Source organism: Neophocaena asiaeorientalis, unplaced genomic scaffold (genome assembly GCF_003031525.2).
Source record: "Neophocaena asiaeorientalis asiaeorientalis breed wild unplaced genomic scaffold, Neophocaena_asiaeorientalis_V1.1 scaffold478, whole genome shotgun sequence".
Taxonomy (NCBI): Eukaryota; Metazoa; Chordata; class Mammalia; order Artiodactyla; family Phocoenidae; genus Neophocaena; species Neophocaena asiaeorientalis.
In genome coordinates this window covers 1501035-1525201 of record NW_020173200.1, presented here as the reverse complement: position 1 = coordinate 1525201, position 24167 = coordinate 1501035, and the positions used below count along the sequence as shown (strand labels likewise).

The following is a 24167-nucleotide window of genomic DNA, read 5'->3' as shown; positions in this document are numbered from 1 at the left end:
CTAGCCATAGAAGGTGGAGTCCAAAAGAACGTACTAGGCAGGCAAAGTTGAGGTGAGCAGAGGGGACCCTTTCTCCTTCGGGAGGAGAGCGGAGAGGAGAGGAGAGAGAGAACATGGCTGCTTCCAGATTTCATTCTTCCTGGGCCTAAAGCTCTGCAGACCCTACAGACCCTAAGGTTTTAGCCACACGGGTATAAATATGTGGCCTCTGCTCCCAGATGAGCCACAACTCTGGTTAGAGGCTTGAAGCTAGGATTCCTGTCACCCTATGAATGTGGACAGCTAGTGGTAGGCTTGTACCAGCAGGGGGAGGGGAGTGAGGCGCTTTTGGTTTCTCATTTTAGTTTTTGGTTTTTCATTTTTCATTTTCATCTTTCACCTTATTAGGCCTAGAAGCAGAACACATATGGAAATGAGGCAGATCGCTCAGCGAGGGCACAAGAGCCAACACTGCCACCTCCATTACTCTCCACACTGGAAATGCCTGTATTTTCCCTAGTGGTGCTGGGAATATCTCCAGCAATTCCCCTCTCCTTTGTCTCCCTGCTGCTCTGAAGTCACTGAGAATTCTGTTCCCATTGTTGTGTTTGTTTTAGGAATAAACGGCGGAGTTAAGGAGCTTACTATCCCTGTGGAGAATGTGTTTTGAGAGCCTAAGTTATAGTCAAGGAATACCTCTACATAGATTATCCCCATAAGCAGTAATTAGGTTCTATAGGATCCTACTGAATTTGGGTTGAATGCAGATTTTTCAGTTTTGTGTTTTGGAGAAATGGGGGTTTGGAGTAAGCTGTCATAAACCTAAGGAAATGATGTATTAGTATGTTGGAAAGAGCAGTTTTTGGAGTCAGATGACTTGGGGTCAAGTGCCATCTTTACTGCACTGGATAAGTTATTGACCTCTCCAAGCCTCACTCTTCTCCCATCTGTGTAATGGAATAATATTTTCTTCTTCTCAAGATCATTCATTGAGAAATAAGTAAGATAATGTATTTAATAACTACTCAGTAAATATTACTTCCCAACTACCTTACTTCATGGGATATGTTTCAAATTTCAAATAACCAATTAATATATGAGCATTGGTTGGAAAGATTCTGATCCTTAGTTGGGAACTGCTTGTATTAACATGTTGCAGCCCTGGATATAGTTCATCCTAGAGAAGTTTTCTAGTATTGCAAACTGTAGGTGGTTGTAAAATCAGTTGAATAAATTGTGACCAGCTTTTCTTTTTAATGAAATAATAGAACAGATTGTAAAATATCACATGTGGTAAGGATATTGTTACATGAAGCTTTTGTTTCAGCTTTCAGTTTTTCACCATTGAGTATGATGTTAGCTGTGGGTTTGTCATATATGCACTTTAATATGTCAAGGTACATTCCTTCCATACCCACTTTATTGAGAGTTCTTATCATAAATGGGTGTTGAATCTTGTCAAATGCTTTTTCTGCATCTATTGAGATGATCATATGGTTCTCATACTTCATTTTGTTAATGTGGTGTAGCACATTGATTGCTTTGTGGTTGTTGAACCATCCTGCCATCCCTGGGATAAATCCCACTTGATCATGGTGTATGATCCTTAATGTATTGTTGTATTTGGTTTGCCAATGTTTTGTTGAGGATTCTTGCATCTATGTTCAGTAGTGATACTGGTCTGTAATTTTTTTTGTGTTTTCTTCGTCTGGTTTTGGTATTAGGGTGATGTGGGCCTTGTAAAATAGTTAGGAAGTGCTCCCTCCTTTTCAACTATTTTTTGGAATAGTTTGAGAAGGATAGGTATTAATTCTTCTTTGAATGTTTTGTAGAATTCACCTGTGAAGCCATCTGGCCCTGGAATTTTGTTTTAGGGGAGGTTTTTGATTACTGTTTCAATCTCTGCACCAGTGATCGATCTATTCAGATTTTCTGTTTCTTCATGATCCACTCTTGGAAGACTATATGATTCTAAGAACTTATCCATTCTTTCTAGGTTGCCCAATTTGTTGATGTATAGCTGATCATGATATTCTCTTCTGATCCTTTGTTCTTCTGTGGTATCTGTTGTTATTGCTCCTCTTTCATTTCTGAGTTTATTTATCATTACCTTCTCTCTTTTTTTCTTAGTGAGTCTAGCTAATGGTTTGTCAGTTTTGTTTGTCTTTCAGAGAACCAGCTCTTAGTTTCATTGATCTTTTCTATTGTCTTTTCGGTCTCTACTTCATTTATTTCTGCTCTGATCTTTAATATTTCCTTTCTTCAGCAAACTTTGGGCTTCACTTGTTCTTCTTTTTCTAGTTTCTTCAGGTGTAAGGTTAGAGTGCTTGAGATTTTTCTTGTTTCTTGAGGTAGACCTGTATTACTATGAACTTCCCTCTTAGTACCACTTTTGGTGCATCTCATAGTTTTTTTTTGTTTTTTTTTTGTTGTTTTTTTGCGGTACACGGGCCTCTCACTGTTGCAGCCTCTCCCGTTGCGGAGCACAGGCTCCGGACGCGCAGGCTCAGCGGCCATGGCTCACGGGCCCAACCGCTCCACGGCATATGGGATCCTCCCGGACCAGGGCACGAACCCGTGTCCCCTGCATCGGCAGGCGGACTCTCAACCACTGCGCCGCCAGGGAAGCCCCCATCTCATAGGTTTTGGCATGTCAAAATTTCACTTTCATTTGTCTTCAGATAATTTTTATTTTTCCTTTGATTTCTTTGTTGACCCACTAGTTGTTCAGTAGCATGTTGTTCAGTCTCCACATATATGTGATTTTTTTCCCCACCTTTCTTCTTGTAGTTGATTTCTAGTTTCATACCGTTGTTATCAGAAAAGATGCTTGAGAAGTATGTTTTCTAAGTCTTGGCCTTCCCACTTGTTCCTAAGATCTGTTATGTGTTAGAATATTTTATTTTATTTATCTAGTTAATTTTATAACAAGTTCTATTTTAGTTCTATTTTTTATTTTGATTCCTGACTGAGGACGTAAAGACACTGAATGGTTATAGCATTAGCATCCTGAGACCCCAGAGCCAGAGCAGAAGTGTAGCCTTACTTTCATATAGGTAGAAGGAAGCACGTGTCCCTCTGTTAAGTCAAGAGGCTCTTAGCTGGCTATCCTCATATTGGTATAACCTAAACATTTTTTTGAGGCAGTGTAGTATGATTATTATTGCTATGAACAAAGTACAATTTATACAATCAAATGTGTATTTTCCCGTTCAAAACAGTCCTCTTGGAAGTCTACATATTTATTTTAGCTCTGCTGCTATGGCTCAAAATGGACATGGAAATCCTCTTTCAGAATTGCATCTTTTTCCTTTGAATGTAGTTCAAGTTTTAGATATAGCCAAAAATCATTTGAGGCCAAATCTGATAGCTAATGTGGTTTTGGTTTAAGAAGAGGACATCACGGGCTTCTCTGGTGGCGCAGTGGTTGAGAGTCTGCCTGCCAATGCAGGGGACACGGGTTCGTGCCCCCGTCCAGGAAGATCCCACGTGCCGCAGAGCGGCTGGGCGCGTGAGCCATGGCTGCTGAGCCTGCGCGTCCGGAGCCTGTGCTCTGCCACGGGAGAGGCCACAACAGTGAGAGGCCCGCATACCGCAAAAAAAAAAAAAAAAAAGAAAAAAGAGGACATCACTGGCTAATATTGAATATTAGGTTTTTGGACTAAATTTGGTTGGTTCAGAGTAAAATAAGTATTTTTTGAGTACCTACTATGTCCAGGCACTGTGCTAGGTGCTGGCCTCTAAAAGCTTATGTGAAGACATTTCTCGACCTGGAGTTCCTAAAATATTTTGATGAAGGATAGCATCAGTGAAATGAGGGTTCAGCATTGAAGGACATCACACTAAAATGTCTGAGCCCATGTATATTTGTAAGAGTCTTACTACATTATAGTAACCTTGTATATAACTCACTAGAATGCACAACCAAATCAATTCATCAACAAAGTAAATGTTTTTGAGTGTGGGGCACTGTGGCAGGGAGCAGAAATATGAAAATGTAAACTCAAGGAGCTTAAAATCTAGTGGGAAACAGACATATTCATCTAACCATGAAAAAAATACAAATGATATAACAGAGATACAAACAGAAAGCCGTGGGGAAGAGGAGGGTGCTGTCTGTTCCTTTAGAGTCAAATAGCAATGTGGACTTCATTGGACTTTTAGTTTTCATTTAATCTTAGATTTAACGCATATTTGCCATACACTTTGTTCTGCAAACTTCAAGAAGTTCTGCAGCTTAAGACATGCTGCCTTGTGCCACAGAGCATCTGGAAAGAAGATGTAGGAGAGTGACCACATCAGGCAGTAAAAAGCAGTTAGCGACAATGGAGACAAAAACACCATGATGACACCTGGAAGAAAAAAGGCAAACACTCAATTTTTATGAAGCTGTCTTATGTGTATTTTCCACCCTGTACTTCCCATTCCCATCTTTCCAGCCTTCAGGTTTTTTTTTGTTTTTTTTGTTTTTTTGCTATACGCGGGCCTCTCACTGTTGTGGCCTCTCCCGTTGCGGAGCACAGGCTCCGGACACGCAGGCTCAGCGGCCATGGCTCACGGGCCCAGCTGCTCCGCGGCATGTGGGATCTTCCCAGACCGGGGCACGAACCCGTGTCCCCTGCATCGGCAGGCAGACTCTCAACCACTGTGCCACCAGGGAAGCCCTGGCCTTCAGTTTTTACTCACAGAGCCTAAGACACTAAAACCAATGACACATGATCCCTGCCTTTGCAGAGTTTGTCCCTGTGTAACTAGACAATTACAATCTAATGCAATCTCAGGCTCCATTTTGTCAAATTCAGATCAGAAGTCAGCCTTAGCCAAGAATAAATTTGAGTTGCCCAGATCTCTTGTTAGAAAAAAAAAACAAAGAAAAAAAATATTCCTAATTGTTTCAAGTTTAACATGAGATAAGGGTCAATAAAATATTTTATGCATGCAGAAAAGAATTAACATAGCAGGCCTGAGACTGCTATCCTTAGAAAGGCCTGCTTGCAAGGTGGGCCTGGAAACTTGAATAGTAAACAGTTCCCTACACTGACACTTACAATATTCTGACTGCCTAGGACAGGTGGTTATTACTCCCCAGAATACAGATTTGTTGGTTGTCCTGCCTCCTCTGGAATGGTAATGCATGAGTGATCCTGTAATGGATACCGCTGTGATGTAGTAGAATGAACATGGGATTTGGAGTCCCAAAACCTGGCTTTAGAAAAGTCCATACTTTGCCACTTATCACCAGTGTGACTTTGGGCAAGTCACCTAACTTTTAAAAGCCTGTTTATTACCTTAAGAGAGGAATAATAATGCCTCTCACCCTCTGTCATAATGAGATTGAATGGGTAATGTGTGAAAGAAATTTATGGAAGTACTACAAACGTGAGATGTTATTCTTCCCCTTTAACTTTGTTGCAGAAGTCTGGAAAACAAGTAACAGTGTGAGATTTAATAGCAGAAGCTAGCCCCACACAGGGCCAGTTTAGATGACAGGTGAGTTTAGCTTTGCATGCTTCAAAGTTGACCAAACCAACTTTGTCCCTGTGTTACCGTATCAAACTCAATTACAAATGTCAACCAAAATCCCTACCAACCTGACTGTGGTAATACTTTGATGGAAATGCAATTCATATGAATTAACTATGTCATTTTGACATTTATGCCAAATCTCTTCATCTCCACCGCAACCATCACCTCTCATCTGACAAAAAGCTGGTTTTCCTACTTCTATTCTTAGTCTCCTACAATCTGTTCTCTTCATTACAGTCCAAGTGATCGTTTAAAACTGCGGCTCAGAAATCCCTTCAAAGGCTTCTCATTTGCCTACAGGATCCAATGCCCAATCCTGCCCAGTCTGCTCACTTCAGTGGCCTCAGTCTGTCACAAGCCCTCTCTCAGCAAGTCCAGCCACACTGGTGCACTAATGCATCCAGCTGTTCTTGCCTCAGAGCATTCAAAAATTGTTTCCTTTTCTGAACCATCCTTCCCACCACTTGGCCAATCATCTTGCAGTTTTCATGTATTTTAAATTTTTTTCCAGTTTTATTGAGATATCATTGACATATAGCATTGTTATTAGTCCAAAGTGTAACAACAACGGTTTGATACTTGTATATATTGCAACATGATAACCATAATAAATTTACTTAATATCCATCACCTCACATAGTTACACATTATTTCCCTGTGATGAGAACTTAAGATCTACTCTCTTAGCAACTTTCAAAAAGCCAATACAGTATTGTTAACTGTAGCCACCATGCTGTACATGCCCAGAACTTGTCTTGTAACTGGAGTTTTTACCTTTTGACCACTTTTACCCAGATTTCGTTTAAATGTCACCTCCTTAAGGATCCTTTCCCATCCTTAAGGCATTCCAGTCTAAATTAGGTCACCCTCTGATGCCCTCTGAGAGCACCCTATAGTTTCACAGCACATCAAAACTATATATTTTTAGTTATTTCTGCCATGATTTGTTTGATGTCTGTCTCCCCTATCGGACTGTAAATCCTGAGGCAGGAAGTATTTGTCTGGTTTACCGATTTGATTCCTAGCACCTCACATATGGTCAGTGTTCCCTAAATTTCTATTGAACTTAGTGATATCCAACAAATATTTATTGAGCATCTACTATGTGATTGGCACAATCCTAGGTACTAGGAATTATAGCACAAATAAAAAAGAATCTTCTATGGGGGGGTGGGCAGGTTTAGTGTGTATAGACAACAAACAAGTAAATACACATCAGGTGATGATAAATTCTATGGAGAAAAGTAAAGCAGGGTGAAACAGAGAGGGAATGTGGGGACGAGGTACAGGGTGGCAATGAGCAGCAGTGACAATAAATGATCACTAGTGACGTTTAAGAGCAGTATTTTCACTCACCTCCCAGATAGACCATTTTTTTCCAGTTCTCAGACTCCAGGATTTCGTCATGTGGGTAGTAGCTCTGGTCCATCATGAATAGAATCATGAATGAGGCCATGCAAGAGAGAATGAATGTGTTGCCTTTGGTCAGGAGGGAGGTGGAGGCCAAAACACAGGAAGCATAGGGGCAGGGTAGACCCTTGTATGTGAAGGGAACGCCTGCAGGGAAAGAAAAGATGGGGTTTGCTGCTTCCCACTGCTCTAAAGCACCCACCAGAGGAATCCGCCCTTCTCTCTTTGGGTCCTCCCTGCCCCACATTCCAAATCCCCTAATCCCAGGGCAGTGGCCAGCCATAAAGCACTTAGTTATTTAGAGATGATGTGTGGGTTTTGCACTGGATCCTCAAGGTAAAGCAGGCAGCTAGGACCAGGCCTATGCCTTGGCCCCTAGGAAGCCTCTGTAGAGGGGTCCTTTGAGATCTTTCTGTCTGCATCTGCAATCCCTTGCATTGTGACCTTAGGCAAGGTAATTACCCTCACCAGAGTTCAGTTTCTCCATCTGTTATGGGAAACTGGAGTATGACCTCTAGTACCAGAGTCTGTGAATTCATATGCTCCATCCAAAGGTCACACTACAAGAAAAAGGCACAGCTGGTTCAAGAACCAAGGGTTCCCGCCCCCTAGAACAGGTCTCTGCCAATGCAGCCTTCAGTCTCCAGTGGGCCTAGAGCAGGGGAGAAGGAAGGAAGGGGGTCTCCGTAAAAGGAAGGAGAGGAGTCAATTACTGCACCTCACGTTTCCGGCCTCCAACAGCTTCTCCCCTCCATGGTTCCCTACCCTCAGCCATAAGGCTGGCTTCCACTCACCAGCTGAATAGAAACAGAGGCGGACTGAAATAGCCAACACATAGATGATGGCCAGGAAGCCATTCAGAGGCCCATCCATGCCTAGAAGCAGGGCTGAGGCCAGGCCAAAGGTGGTGAAGACAGCAAAGTCATTCAGCTTGGCTCCTGTTCCAGAAGGCCAAGGTTAGAAGAACTTACACTCATATGTCTTATACTTTAGTCCCTTCTAGTGGGGGAGCTGGAGTGAGGACAAGCAGGATCCTGTTTGTCAGGTCCCTAAGGGGCCAGAGGGCAACAGCTGCTTCCCAGGGGGGCCTGTTGATCAAAGACTAGGATGTCCTTCTGGCTCTGCCTCAAACTGACCACATGGCCTTAGACAAGTCTTTCCCTGTCTAGGTCTTAGTTTTCCCATCCTTTAACACGCAAGGGTTGGACTACAATTGGGAACGTATCGATAAGCTGTGGAACCCTTTTTTTTCAAGCAAAATCTTGCATGGAAATATTTTGTCATATTTTAAACCAGCAGCTCTGCTTGGGGTAATTTTTCATTTCCCCACTCCCCCGTGACTACAACCACCACTCCCACTCCCAGATCCGCCCTGAAGAGAGAGACGGGGCAGGTAAGCCCACTGAAGGCCAGGACAAAGACAGCCAGCGATCAATAAGCGAACCAGCAGAGGAGCTAGATCTAGACTGTGGGGCTCACAAACTCCTGTACAAGGGCTGCTTCTGCTACACTCAGAGGGATGTGAACTGGAGTGGTGACTCAAGGAAGCCTGCTGTATTTCAGAGGATGGAGAAACTGACCTGAATGGTGCTCCTGGGGTCAGGGATTATGAGTCTGAGGCCTGGACTCACCTGATGTGGAGCAGATGTTGAGGTGTCTGGTCATTGTCCCGATAGCCATGTCTAATAGAAAGCTGACCAAAAGCATCCAGGAGGCACAGGGGGACTTCCTAAAATGCAGGCCAGCAGGCCCCAAAGGGCAGCTCTTTCATAGTCTCCACTGGACTCCACCCCCCTCCCGCTATATGCTTCCTACGCTAGCACACATACACACACCCCTACGTGTTCCCCACACTCACATCCTTTCTGATATGTGCTGCTTTACACACACACACACACACACACACACACACCCTCACACATATCTACAACCCTTCCATACTCATTCTCAACCCACAGTCTTAAAGGGGTGCCCTCAACCCCCTCAGTAATCACTAAGGTCCCTTTCAATGCTAAATTCCAGGCACATTCAGTGGCAAGGGGGGTCCTAGGCCTTAGTCCAGCCTCTACAACCATCTCAGATAAACCACTCTTCCTTCCTAGGTCTCTGTTCCTCCATCTATAAAATGAAGGGTTTGTACCAAATGATTTATTTAATAAGTATAGGCCTATTTAGATTATCTGTTTCTCCTAGGGTGAGTTTTGGTAGCTTGTATCTTCTAAGGAGTTGGTCTGTTTCATCTAGGCTATGGAGTTTGTGGACACAGAGCTGTTCACAATATTCCTTTCCTATGCTTTTAATGTCCGTGTAATGATTCCTCCACTTTCATTTCCGACACTGGTAATTTGTGTCTTGTCTTTTTTTTTTGGTTAGCCTGGCTAGAGGTTTATTGATTTTATTGATCTTTTCAAAGAACCAGGTTTTGGTTTCATTGATTTTTTTAATGGATTTCTTGTTTTCGATTTCATTGATTTCTGCTCTAATTTTTATTATTTCTTTCCTTCTGCTTACTGTGGATTTAATTTGCTCATTTGTTTCTAGTTTCCTAAGGTGGAAGCTTACATAATTGATTTTAGATCTTCCTTCTTTTCCATTTTTTCTAAGACTTTATTTTTTTAGGGAAGTTTTAGGTTTACAACAAAATTGAGAGGAATACAGAGATTCCCATATACCCCTTAGCCCCACATATGCATAGCCTCTCCCATTATCAACATCACTCACCAGAATGGTGCATTCTGGCCTTGGTACATACCAAGGATGAACCTACACTGACACACTGTAGTCACTCAAAGTCCATAGTTTACCTTAGGGCTCACTCTTGGTGTTATACGTTCTATGGTTTTGGATAAAAGTATAATGATATATATATCCATCATTATAATATCATATAGAGAATTTTCACTGCCCTAACAACCCTCTGTGCTCTACCTATTTATGTCCTCCTCAACCCCTCTGGAAACTACTGATCCTTTTATTGTCTCCATATTTTTGGACACATATTTTCTTTTCCAGAATGTCATATAGTTGGAGTCATATAATATGTAGTCATTTTGGATTGGTTTCTTTCACTTAATAATATGCATTTAATGTTCCTCCATGTCTTCTTAGGGCTTGATAGCTCATTTCTTTTTAACACTGAATGATATTCCATTGTCTGGATGTACCACAATTTATTTATCCATTCATCTACTGAAGGACATCTTTGTTGCTTCCAAGATTTGGCTATTATGAATAAAACATCATAAACATCCAAGTACAGGTTTTGAACGTAGTTTTCAATTCATTTGGATAAATACCAAGGAGTGTGATTGCTGGATTATATGGTAAGAGTATGTTTAGTTTTGTAGGAAACCACCAAACTGTCTTCCAAAGTAGCTGTACCATTTTGCATTCCCACCAGCAATGAATGAGGGTTCTTGTTGCTCCACATCCTCAGCAACATTTGTTGCTATCAGTGTTCTGGATTCTGGTCCTTCTAATAGGTGTATAGTGGTATCTCATTGCCATTTAATTTGCATTTCCCTGATGATATATGATGTGGAGTATCTCTTCATATGTTTAAATGCCATCTGGATATCTTCTTTGGTGAGATGTCTGTTAAGGTCTTTGGCCCTTTTTTAATTGGGTTGTTTTCTTATTGATGAGCGTTAAGCTTTGTATATTTTGGACTGTAGTTCTTTATTGGATGTATTTTTGCAAATATTTTCTCCCAGTCTGTGGCTTGTCTTCTAGTTCTCTTGATGTGGTCTTTTACAGAGCAGATTTCTTTTCTAATATATGCATTCAATGCTATAAATTTCCCTCTAAGTACTGCATTTACTGCATCTCACAAATTATGATAAGTTGTATTTTCACATTCTTTTAGTTCAAAATATTTTTTTAAAATTTCTCTTGAGACTCCTTTTTTATCTATGTATTATTTAGAAGTGAGTTGTTTAACCTCCATTTATTTCGGAATTTTCTAGTTATTTTTCTGTTATTAATTTCTAGTTTAACTCCATATGGCCTCAGAGCATACTTTGTATGATTTCTATTTTTCTTTAATTTGTTAAGGTATGTCTTACAGACCAGAATGTGGTCTATCTTGGTGATCTTGGGAAGAATGTGTATTCTGCTACTGTTGGATGAAGTATGCTATAAATATCAATTAGATCCAGTGGATTGATGGTGCTGTTCAATTCAACTATATCCTTACTGATTTTCTGCCTGCTGGATCTATCAATTACTGATAAAGGGGTATAGAAATATCCAACTATGATAATACAGTCACCAGTTTCTGCTTGTAGTTATATCAGTTTTTGTCTCATGTATTTTGATGCTCTGAATGATTTCTAAGATATCTTTCAGACCCTACATTCAAGGATTCTATGTTTCTTTCCAGCACATGCTCCCAGACTCCTCTGAAATCAGCTACCACAATCTCAGACCAGACTGCCCTAGGAGGCCATACGCAAGTCGACACCCTGACTGCAATGCTTGGGTGGCCCAGCAGAAGCAAACAGAGAGCCTGACCCCAGACCTCAGCTGTCCCCAAACAACCTTAGTATTTCCTTTGTTTAGGCCCATACCTATGTGTCTAAAGGGAATTGGGCCCACCATTATGGCATAAAAACTACACTCCCAGAAGATTAGGTGGAACTAAGAAGAGAGCGATTTTCTGCTGCAGGTATGTCCCACTTTATGAGACCCCAAAAACCCAGACTTAGAGAATCATATAATTTTCAAACTGGAAGGGAACTTAAACATAATCAGGTAAAATCCTCTTATTTTATGGTTGAGAAACAGATCCAGAGAAGTCACTTGCTCATGGTTATAAAGAATCAAACAGATTAGGAGTGTTATTTGCATTATAAAGGACTTATCTTTAAAGAGCTGATTTCCCAAAGCCATTGAAATATGATTCAATTTATAGAAACATAATATGCCTACAGCTTTTTGGGGGGGGCCATATACATGTCTCAGAGTTTCCAGAACAGTGCTAATTTCAAATATTCTGCCAGATCATATGCTCTAATTTAAGAATCAAAAAAATTTAATGGTCGCCTGCCTACCCAAGGATTGTGCAAAGGCCACCAGAACAGAAATCTCAAAACCTCTTGATTTTCTCATAGAAACCATTCTAGATTGCCATAGCTGGAAGGAACTATAGAGATCATAGTGTGAGCTGCTTGTTTTAAAGATGGAGAAACTGAGGCTCAAGATATGACCTAGCTAAGGTCGCATATCAGGCTGGTGGTAGAACTGAGGCCAGGATCTTGACCCCTTGACTCCCAACCTACTGCACTCTCTCCTGCCCCCAGTTGATCTGTACGCCTCAGAGCTTGGCTCTAGACTCCCCACTCCTTCCCTCATGCCATTGGCTCCAGCTCTTGGCTAAGAGCTTGCTGGGCCCCAGACCTACTTGCAGAAACTGCAGAAGATGGAGAAGAGCCCCAGGATCATGTTGGCCACGGACAAGGCACTGGCAACATCCTTCGAGGAAAATTCATTCATCTGGGCGTGGCTCTGCTCTTTGGTCAGGAAGAAACTGGTGTGCTGACCTGGGGCCCAGGGGAGAGGGACAAGGGGTTGTCAAGGTCAAAGAGTCCCAAAGGAGGCTCCCAGGGACCCAGTAGCTCCTGTTCCCCTAGACCTCATCCCAGAGCTGCGCCCTCCCAACATGGTTTCATATTGGTAGATGGAGGAGACCCAGGAGGTAAGACAAAGGTGCTGAAGATGAGCGCCTGGGGAAGTTCAATAGCAAAGTGAGTGAACCAGCACGACCATAGCTTCCACCCCTCTCTGACTACACCCCTTGCCCTACAGCACAGACCTCCCTCTACCCCATATGCTGGCCCTCCTGGCACTCCCATGGCCCAGGGTCCAAGGGGTATGTGCCCTTCCCCTATCTGAGAGATGAGCCCTTGTCATAGAGAACTTTATCATAAATGAGCCCTCCTTTCTTTTTCCTTTTTTTTTTTTAATTATAAGGCTACTTTTAATACTTTGGAGTGAGCCCCACAGGAACAAAAACACTGGGAAGGGGTAACCCCCTCACCCCCAGGAGTGGCCCAGAGGGAGAGAGGCCACCTGAAGGGAAGGAAGCACAAAGGGCCGGCTGCAGACTCAGGCTCCTTTGTCCCGGAGACCACACTCACTCCCTCAGAAAGACAGGGCTGTGGCTGAGGTGCCCCAAGTGTCAATAGGGGAAGAGATGAGCAACAGAAAATGAATATGGACAGCGCTAAATAATTCACATGGCACTTCCACCACGTTCTCTCTTCTGATCCTGACAACCTTAGGAGATAGTGCCATAATTCTCCCCGTTTCATGAATGAGGGAACTGAGGTCCTGAGAAATGGAGGTATTTGCTCAAAGTCACACATTAGGTGAGGAGAATCAATCCCTCCTGTTTTATTTTATTTTATTTTTTTTGCGGTACGCGGGCCTCTCACTGTTGTGGCCTCTCCCATTGCGGAGCACAGGCTCCGGACATGCAGGCTCAGCGGCCATGGCTCACGGGCCCAGCCGCTCCGCGGCATGTGGGATCCTCCCGGACCGGGGCACGAACCCGTGTCCCCTGCGTCGGCAGGCGGACTCTCAACCACTGCGCCACCAGGGAAGCCCAATCCCTCCTGTTTGATTCTAAATCTGGTGCTTCTTAAAGGGGGCATAATCTCAGCAGCAGGAGGTTTGTGGAGTAGGCGGTTTGTGTGGGCAATGAGGGAGCTCGGATGGCCAGTCTGGCTGGGCAGTTACGGCCTCCCCGTGCAGGAGCAGGCCCTGCCCAGGCCTCCTCCCTTCCCTCAGCCTCTCTCAGCAGCAGGGAATCAGCTGGCCCTGGCCATTTTCACAGTCTCTCTGTGTCCGTTTTCGCTCTAAGACCAAACATGTGCACTCCTTACACATACACTGTCTGTGAAACTTTCTTTTGGAGAAAGAGCCCCAGCGTTCTCTGAAACAGGGAGGCCCCACTGGTTGTAAACACACTACCCACAAATAGCAATCCTGCACGTGAGTAAAATGTACAAGTTCCAAGGTGTTTTCTCATTTAATCCCCACTCATTTTCAAGGTGAGGAAGCTGAGACTCTGCCTCCATACAGCCCCTCTGTACAGCCCCAGGCCCTTCTGGTCTGGGCAAGAGCTAAGACAAATCATGGTCCTTTCCCATAAATACTGCCACCAGTATGTCAGAGGCTGAAGGGGGCCGGACTTGGAATTTGGGGCTGGGAGTTTATCAGGCAGCACGGTGGAGCTAACTGCTCCCATAGGCCAGCTTCATTCACCAAGGGGTATCAGTAGCTACAATGACAAAGCCACTGGGACTCCTGAGACCTTGTCATGCCAGGTCCCCTCAAAACCTAAGACAGGGAAGCAATGCTAGTCCGAGAAATCTGGGATGGGAGGGGGGCAAAGGATTGGATGCCTGCTCCCTCCCTATCAACCCTTCCCTCCTGGTCTGTCTTGAGTCTCAGGGCTGACCCGAGCAAGACCAAGCACCTCTGTTCCAGCCTAGTCTGCACCTGGAAGAGCAGCATCCCAGCATCTCAGAGGCAGTCAGCAGATACCTGGAGTGTGTCCACCAAGTACGAGACACACCTCATCTATACTACTACACGGGGTTTTTTTTGTTTTTTTTTTTCTTTTGCAGTACGTGGGCCTCTCACTGTTGTGGCCTCTCCCGCTGCGGAGCACAGGCTCTGGACGCGCAGGCTCAGCGGCCACGGCTCACGGGCCCAGCCGCTCCGCGGCATGTGGGATCTTCCCGGACCGGGGCACGAACCCGCATCCCCTGCATCTGCAGGCGGACTCTCAACCACTGCGCCACCAGGGAAGCCCCTGGTTGTTTTTTTAATTAATGGGCAATTAATTGCCTACTATAGTATCTCATTCATTCACAAAGCGCTTTCACCTCTGTGGTTTCCAATGGCCCTGTGAGGTCTGCCAGGTAAGGCAAAGAAGACTCAGAGAGGGGAAGAACCTTGTTCAAGGTCACACTGGAAGTGGCAGAACAAGACTTCCAACTTCACCATACGTGTTCTTTCCTGTGTACTCTGCTGTCTACCAACCAACAGGACTGATCGTAGTATTCGTTGTAAGCTCAGACTGAGCAAGGTGCTGGGGAAAGCCCTTGGTCCCTGCCTGGACCATGGAATTTACAGTCTGTTCAGGAAAACAGACTCATGCATGCCTGTGGAGACTTACAGTTCATGGTGGTAACTCATCTTAACAATGGGGAAACTGAGGTTTCAGAACAGTTAAGCAACTTGTTCCAGCAAATGGTGGAGCTGGGATTGGAACTGGGCCTCCTCTTTCCCAATTAAAAGCCGTTTGCAGCACAGGCCCCAGGTATGGAAGGATGTGGAGCTGAGAGTAAGAGCTGTTGAAATTTAGAGAAAAAAGGAAAAATCCATTCATTCAGCACTTGGTCTTGGGACAGAGAAGATTAAGACCTGGTCTCATCTCTCAAAAAGCTCAGTCTGGCAGAGGCATTCAACCCTGCACAGGAGGTGACAAGGCTGCTGAGGGAGCACAGAAGACGGGCCCCGCCTGTCAGGGGGCTCAGAGGAGGCGTCTCAGAGGAGGGGGTCAGAGCTCACGTCGCTCCCCGGCTCCTCGGAGGCCATCAGTGGCTCCCCGACACCCTCAGGATGGAGTCCAGCTCCTTCATGTGGTATGCAAGCCCTTTGTGACGAAGCCCTGCTCGACTCTCAGCCTCTTCTCTCCATTGCCCCTTGACCCCTTCTCTGCCCACCTCTGGTCTTGGGTTGGGTGGTGGGCCTCTTTGGGAAGCCTGACACCCCCTCAAGTCTTGAGCTGCTCCTCCTCTGCACCGCCACATCTGCTTGTGCTCACCGCGTGACACTTGGCACTCTGTATTGGCACCGCCCATGTGGTCTTCCTTCTCTACTACGGGGGAAGGAACTTGAGTGCCGACCGAGGTCCCCTGTGCCTGGCATGAGGCCTGACAACAGAAGTTGTTCAATGATTGTTAAATTAATAGAGCAATCTGGTGCTTGCCCGAGATCCTCTCCCTGCACGGAATCACTCCAAGCCTGTCTAGTCTGTCCTGTGAGAAGCCTTCTCAAGTGAGCAATCCAGCCCCTCAGCACACCCAGCATCTACCCAATGTTTATGATCTTTATTTGCCGATGCCTTGTGTGTGCCAGGCCTGTGTGTTCTGGGCACCCTCAGGAGGCTGGGAGTCTGGTAGGGGAGGCAGATGTGTGTAGGGACGGTGACGGCAGTGTGGCAACTCTGGTTGGACAAGGGGATGTCCGGTTGCTGAGGGTGTCCAGGGAAGACTAAGTCTGGGGTGGGGGCAGGGGAAGGCTTGGCCAATGTGATATTTACGGAGGGTCTCCGGGCATAAACAAAGGGGGGTGCTTCCTGGCAAAGGAAATTGCAAGGGCGCAAGCCCAATGAGGAGGCTGGGTCCCAGGGAGACAGGGCTGCCAGGAGGCAAAGCCGACAGGGAGGCCACAGTTGTGATAGCTGCTGTGACCCTGCCTTGCCGCTGTGGGCGGGCAGTGATGTTTATTTGGTAAGGGGGTGTCTTGATCAGATGTGGGTTGGGGGTGGAGGGTGGTCTCGAGGGGAGAGGCTGAAGAAAAGGAAACCAGCCATGAGACTGGTGAGTGAGGAGAACGAGGTGAGCGAGCTGAAATGTCCGACGCTGGGGCTGCTAGCGGAAGAAGAGGGGAGAGTTGCGTGGGACCCGGCGATTTCTCAGGAGAGGCAAGGCGTGTCGAAGTCGGTGCCTTGCCTGGAAACCCGCGCAGCGTTGGAGCGAGAAGGCCCCAGGCGGCGCTCCCCCGCGGGCGGTGAGCCACGCGCACAGCCCCTCGAGTTAGAAACGCCCCGCCCCCCACTGGCCGCCCCCAATCCATCCCGCCACCCTAGAGGCCAACGGCCCGACAGGGAGCCGGCCTCCTCCCGACGCCGGTCTGTCCGAGCTGGAGACACTGGCGCTCCCCTCCTCGCCCCTCCCGTGCCGGCTGTGCCGCGTCGGTCCTGGACAACAGCGACGGCGACGACGCCCAGGCGAAAAGATGGAAGAGACGGAGCCGGGGCTGGGCGCCCGCGCTTCGGAACAGCTCCTTCCCCCCAGGGCCGTGGTCGCCGACAGCACCCTGAGGGAGGCGCGTGCGACGCTGCGGCTGCTTACCTGGGGACCAGACATTCTTAGATGGGGTGGGGGCCCGCACTCCTTCCCCGCTTTCTGGGCGGTGGAGAGGGGCCAGCCCAGGAGAGGGGGAGCCGCGCCGTCCCAAGCCTCTCACCACCCACCCTTGGCTGTTAGCTCACAATCCCCGAGGGGCAGGGGAGGGGCCACGGGGCTTTAGTTGGCCGGAAGAGGGGCCTCAGTTTGCCGGGGAGCCCTAGGTCTTGCAGCGGCGCGGCAGGGGGAATGGAGGGATCTGAGAGGAGGGGACTAGTCTAACATGGGGAGCGTGGGCAGGCTTGGCAGGAGAAGAGACCAGAGTGCCCGGCGTGTGGGAGGGAGGTGGGCTGGAAGGGAGTTGCGGGGAGATAAGGCTGTAAAGGGATGCTGGGGTCCAGACTGTGAAGGGCCCCTAGAATGTAAGCCCCATCCGTGTGGGCAGGGCTTTCGCTGTGCTTGGTGCACTGCTGTATCTTCGTGCCCATAAGAACGCTTAGGCATAAAGTACATCCCCCAGCCCCCATACTTGTTGGATCAATGACAAGCTGAGTAGTTGACACTCAGTCCTGAAAATAGGGGATTTTTAAGTAGGGGAGTGACATGGTCAGGTTGGTTTAGAAAGATTATCCTGGCAGCCAGCGTGGAGGAAGGCTGTGTAACACTGCATGAGCTGAGGGGGGCTGGACAGCAGCAGAAAGGAATGAGAAGTAGTCGGACCAGGAGCCACCGTGAGATGGAATGTCAAGAGTGTGGGAGAGGGGCTTCCCTGGTGGCGCAGTGGTTGAGAGTCCGCCTGCCGATGCAGGGCACACGGGTTCGTGCCCCGGTCCGGGAAGATCCCACATGCCGAGGAGCAGCTGGGCCCGTGAACCATAGCGGCTGAGCCTGCGCGTCCGGAGCCTGTGCTCCGCAGCGGGAGAGGCCACAACAGTGAGAGGCCCGCGAACCGCAAAAAAAAAAAAAAAAAAAAAAAGAGTGTGGGAGAGGAGTGAGAGGCAGGAGGCAAGAGCCTCTCTGAGGCGTTTAGGTTCCGCAACTGGATGAATATGTGCCACAGAGAGAAACGTGTTAGTACTGGGCAGGACCCCAAGCACCAGTTCTAATACCTGCCCCACTTTCTCTGACCTACCCAGTTGCTAAGTTCCAGCAGCAATAGCTTCCAGGGCCCCACAGAATATGCGAAGAGAAGGGGTGGAGCTAGGAGGTCAAGTGACTCTTTGCCTCACCTTGCAGCCTGGAGGGGGAAGAGAAGTATAGGACCTAGCCTGTCCGAGTGGCTACTAGCCACTGGGCACTGTGCTCAATGCTTTACAGACGTTATGGTCATCTTACTGGATTTTCTCAAATGCCCCTGATTCCAGAAGAGGAAATGGGCATTACTCGATTTTACTGAAGGTTACACCGTTATTCATCAGTGGATCTGAGACCTGAACACAGTTTGACACTGAAGTCACACCTAAGGTGTTTGAGAAACTAAAAGGGAGAATCAGGATGGAAGCAACTTCAGTTGTGCTGGGAGTCCAAGCCCAAGAGTCAGGTCAGCTCCTTCCTATCATTTGTATTTCTCTTCATTTGTCCAGGCTACATGGACCGTTAAAGTGGCAAAATAAAAATGGTCACATAATGATCATAATACCGGCTTTAACTTTTAGCCAGATTTACATTCCAGCTCTAACACTTGGCAGATGTGTAAATCTGAACAAGTTACTTTGGTTTCCACAACCAAATCTGTAAAACGGGATTGCCGTGAGAATTAAATGAGTTTATAGGAAATGCTCAGCCCAGCGCAGCAGCTCAGTCATCACCATCACCATCATTCTAAGGACATGGTCGTGCCTCTGTTAGCCTGGACGTCCCCAAGGCTTCCTTCAGAAGAGGGAGACGAAGCAGGGAGAGCTAAGAAACACCCTCCTCCCCAACCACCAGAAGTGTCTAGCTTCCTCCCGTTCTGGAGAACAAGAACAGTAGGGTGACTGTCTACACTTGTACTAACATGATAGCCACTAGCCGCATGTGGCTCGAGTACATGAAATATGGCTAGTCCGAACTGAGGCAGCCGTACATTTACCAGAGTTTGAATACTGAGTTTTTAAAAAATACGTAAAATAACTAATTTTTAGTATTGTTTGTTAAAATGTTAATATTCTTATATACTGGGTTAAATGATTAAAGTCAATTTCACCTGTCTTTCCTTATTTTTTAATGTAGCTGCTAAAAAATTTTAAATCACACATGTGGCTCACATTCTATTTCTCTTAGCTGCATTGACTCAGACGCCCTGCAGGATATAAGTACGGAGCTGCAGATGTCCATCCATCCATACATTATTAGAGTATTTATTATATGCCAGGCACTATTTTAGGTGCTAGGGATATAGCAATAAACAAGACAGACACTGTTTCTGCCCTCAGAGAACTTACACTCAAGTATGGGGCAAAGGCAACAAATAATGTCTAGTCACGACAAGTGCCATGGAAATCAAAACGGGGTCAGCAGTATTTTGATGTGAGAGGAGTTGGTACTTCTGATAGGGTAATGAGTGAAGTGATATTTGAGCAGGGACCTAAATGTTGAGAAGACACAAACCATGAAAAGACCTTGGGGGAAATGTTCCAGGCAGATGGAGCTACAAATGTAAAGACGCTGGAGCAGGAACAGGCTTGATGTGCGGATGAGCTGAGCACAGTCAGTGGGAAATGCAGTGAGTACTGAGAATGGTACATCACATAGAACCTTGGCAAGAGTGTGGACTTTATTCTAAGTGTAATGAGAAATCTGGGGGTCATTTTTGTTTTTTTTCTTTTTTTGCCGTACGCGGGCCTCTCACTGTTGTGGCCTCTCCCGTTGCGGAGCATGGGGGTCATTTTTTACAGAGGTATTATAATCTGACTCACATTTTTAAGAGAATGACTACAGTCTCTGTGGAAACAGAATGAAGGAGGGTGAGAATGGAGGCAGGGAGGCAAGTTAGGAGGCTACTGCATTCGTCCAGGCTAGAGATGTTGGTGGCCTGGACTAAGGGGGGAGGGGTGGAGGTGGCGAGCAGCAGTCAGACGTGGGATGTATTTTGAAGACAGAGCTGAGAAGACTTGCTGATTGATGTGGGAAGAACAAACAGAATCAGGATGACTTGGGTTTCTGGCCTCAACAGCAGTGTGACACAGGTGCTGATGGAAAGAGAGGGACTGGTAACAAAACAGGTTTGGGGTATAACTCAAGACTTCTATTTTGGGCACGTTAGGTTTGTAATGACATCAAGTGAAGCTGTTTCATAAATGAAGTCTGCATAAAACTCAGGGAGGGATCAGGACTGGAGACACACATGTGAGTCAAGAGCATTTGGGTGGCATTTAAAGCCATGGGAAATGATTAGGTCACCTAGTAGAGAAAGAAAAGAGGGCCAAAGACTTGGCCCCAGAGCAGTCCAAACTATAAGTGTCAGGAGACAGAAAAGATGCAGTCAGTGAAGCAGAAGACGGTAATATTCCAAATCAAAATGAAGAACAAGGCTTTTCAGTAGGAAGTAGTCCGCTGAATCGAATGCTGCTTGGACCATGGAAGTCTAATTACTCCAGGCACTTAGGAGCTCCTCCCTCCCAAGCTCTGACTCCTTTAGGGAATGAACCTTACCTTGTATGTGGGGGGTTTGCACATGGGCTTTAGTGCCAGAGATGTGGGCTCAATTGTTTTTAAGTTGTGTGACCTTAGGTAAGTTACTTATCTTCTCTGGACCTTGATACACATCGTCTGCATGCTCATCGCTAAATACTCAAGTGAACCACTCCTATAGTATCCCATATGCACATTACTCTGTCGCTTTTGTATTTTAACTTCTTCACACCTCTATGTAGAGATATTCTAGGACTGTCCTAATCGGCCAAAACAGGTTATGGTTATAGCTATGGTCAGACTTTAATCAAATAGTAATGTCTGAGCCTGACCTCTGCCACTTTTTATCTGTGTAACCATGGGCCAGTTGCTTAACGTCTGAGATGCCCCAGCTCTGTAAAATAGGAATACTGTATAATACCTCATAGATGGTGGATTATATAAAGATTAAATCAAACAGTTGGCTATGCTTGGCAGAAAAAAAGCTCACTTAACAGTATTTATCACCTTTGTGTCTACACCACCAATACTCTCAATACTTGTGGACTGATAACTTGAGAAGGTAAGGACACAAGCAAGCCTTCTTTCCCTCCTTCTGGAAAGCTAATGTGGAGAAAAGGAGGTAGTGTCAGCTGTTACACCCAGTGAACTAGGCAGGGCCAGCATGGTGGATTATTGAGGCAAATACAGATTGCTAATTATTTTGGAAAATAGCAGGGATGTCTTCCTCGTCCACATTTTGTTGAGTGGATTCCCACCATCCACACTTTTTTTTTTTTTTTGCGGTACGCGGGCCTCTCACTGTCGTGGCCTCTCCCGCTGCGGAGCACAGGCTCCGGACGCGCAGGCTCAGCGGCCGTGGCTCCCGGGCCCAGCCGCTCCGCGGCATGTGAGAGCTTGTCAGACGGGGGCACGAACCCGCATCCCCTGCATCGGCAGGCGGACTCTCCACCACTGCGCCACCAGGGAAGCCCCATCCACACTCTCAAGCCAGAAATTCAAGCATTATCTAAGATTCTTTCCTTCTACTCATTGTGCCACATCGTGTTAATTAACAAGATGGCAATCTACTGTACTTTGAAAATGCCATACTTCATCAAGCCTGAGATGCCGTCCACTGTTCAGACAGACCATTACTAAAGGATGACATACTACTGACATCTAGAAGCATCTAGGTCTGAGAGATTAAAATGTGGGGGAAGGAAAGTACATTTACAATTGATGAAATACAACACCTCTCAGTCCATCACCATCTTTGTTCAAGCCTCCAACATCTCTTGCTTGGACTGGTTGGAGGCTCCCAGTGGTTTCTCCCCCACTCATCCTCCACTGCCAAGATGAGCTTTCTAAAAAGGCCAATTTTACCAACTCCCTACCCCCAACCCTTCAATTAGCTCTCCTCTCATACCCACCTGGCCAATATTCTTCACTGTAGCTGCAATTCCCCAAATGTCATATTGCTTCTTGTCAGTGTCCCCCACATGCTATTTTTTGTCTAGAATTGCTTTTCATCCGATTCCTCATCTACCTATCTCCTAGCTGTTAGAAGTAAGAGTGTTCTGGCTGGGACCTATCTCACTCCACCCTTCCCGACTGGCAGAATTACTCTGGTCGATATGGCTTGTTAAGTGGATATCCCTTCGTTCATTCACAAATAAACTCCATCCAAAAATAAACCCTGCCCTAACCCCCAAAGACAACCTTCCTACAGAGACAGTTGGAGCCTCCAAACAAGCTCTAACTCTTGCTTCTTTTTCAACACCCAAGCAGGTGTCAGCTCTTCCAAAAAGTCTTCTCAAATTCTCCAAGCTGAGTTAAGCAGCCCTCCCCGGTGCTCCATGATATTCCATGTGCACCTCTATCATAGTCCTTCTTATACCATGTTGTAATGGCTGACTTGCTTTCTCCCCCACTAGACCGTAAGCTTCCTGGAAATAGGGGCCTGTCTTACTCACCTGTGTCATTCTCCAGAATCTGGAACCTGGAAGGCACTTAATACTCAGTAATTAAGTATTACTCACTTATGGATGGATAGATGAATGGATGAGCGAAAAATGGTTACTGTTTATAATCACTGGGTCCTAGTCCCCCTAGGAGATGCCACCTCCAAAATCACTTCACAATGCCACTTTCTCTAAGCTTGGTTAACTGGCTTAATCAGGAAAGCACAATGGCACCACCTGGTGGTCAGTGCCAGGAGCACACCTTATTGAACGGAAGAAAGTTTGCTCCTGAATCACACTGCTCTTTGTTCCAGTGGTTAGGATAGATGTCAAGGGTGAGGTGGATTTGCATTTTCAAAAGATCAAGCTGATGACTGAATACAGAATGGACTGGAGAAGGGACCAGAGGAGGAAGCAGGAACACTAGGGGGAGGTTATTCTGTCAGAGCTGAGAGTCACGTCCAGATCTGTGACTTCAAAGCCACCAGGCCTAACCACTTTGTAATACTGCCTCTTCCAGCCACAGCCTTCCTTCTCCCTCTCAACTGAGCACTGCGGCACACAGATTCTAAGATTCAAGGATTTCCACCTTCTGGTATTCATACCCTTAGGTAATTACCTCCCTTGAGTGTGGGCTGGCCTAGTGACTTGTTTCTAATTAACAGAGCACAGCCAAGGTATGAGATGTCACTGCCATAACTTCCAACCTGCTAGCAGACTCTCATCCTTGTTGGCTTTGATGAAGACAGTTGCCATGTTGGTAAGACTCATGTAGCAAAGAACTAAGGGCAGCCTCTGGCTAGCAGTTCATTAGCAAACAGAGCTCCACAGTCCTACAGACCCTTGAGGAACTGAAATTCTGCCAAGAATTTCAGTGAGCTTGGAAGCAGATCCTTCTTCAGCTGAGCCTTCAGATGAGGACGCAGGCCTGGCCAGTAATTCGACTGCAGCCTTGTGAGAAAAGAAACCCTGAAGCAGAGGACCCAGTTAAGTGTGCCTCAACTCCTGATCCACAGAAACTCTGAAATAATAAATGTGTGCTGTTTAAAGCCACTAAGTTTGTGGTAACTGATGCAACAATGGATAACAAAGCACCTACTCAAAATGTCATTATCACGCAAAACCTTCTGAAAATCTGGGAAACTTTCTGTAGGAAGAATCAACTACTATACCACTAGTGTGTGTGTGTGTCCCATTTCCTGCAGCCTCCCAGCCAGAGGCTTTCGTGGCTGCCTCCAGAGCAACCTCCTGTGGACTGAGTGACCAAGTATCATCTGTGCGACCTTGACAGAATCTAGTCCCGACTTCTGCTAGGCCTTTGTGGACCATTTACAGCTCACAAGGAGCGAAGCTTATAAGGAAAGGCCTTTAACACCAGGATGAGATTGTGGCATTACCAAGCAGATCAACACAAAGGACATTCATCCCCAGAAAGGAACTTGGGCAATTTGATTTCAGGTACAGATCTCTCACTCTTTTCACAGCATGTTGTAATAGATTATATGGCACTGAAGAAAGTACAGCAATGCTGGCTATGCTATCAATTTAGCTAATT

At 46.1% G+C, this 24167-nt stretch overlaps 1 protein-coding gene across 1 annotated transcript; it reads right to left on the bottom strand.

Moving 5' to 3' along the window:
* TMEM269 (transmembrane protein 269) lies at positions 1–23368 on the bottom strand. The gene is made up of 10 exons (XM_024744771.1): positions 23320–23368; positions 18287–18294; positions 17064–17171; positions 15752–15860; positions 12317–12455; positions 8547–8644; positions 7710–7853; positions 6862–7062; positions 4183–4331; positions 1–33 (listed from the first exon to the last, which is right to left on the bottom strand). Exons 1-10 carry the CDS (start codon positions 23366–23368, stop codon positions 1–3), a joined length of 1038 nt encoding a protein of 345 aa, XP_024600539.1.
* Between the last annotated feature and the right edge of the window lie 799 nt (positions 23369–24167).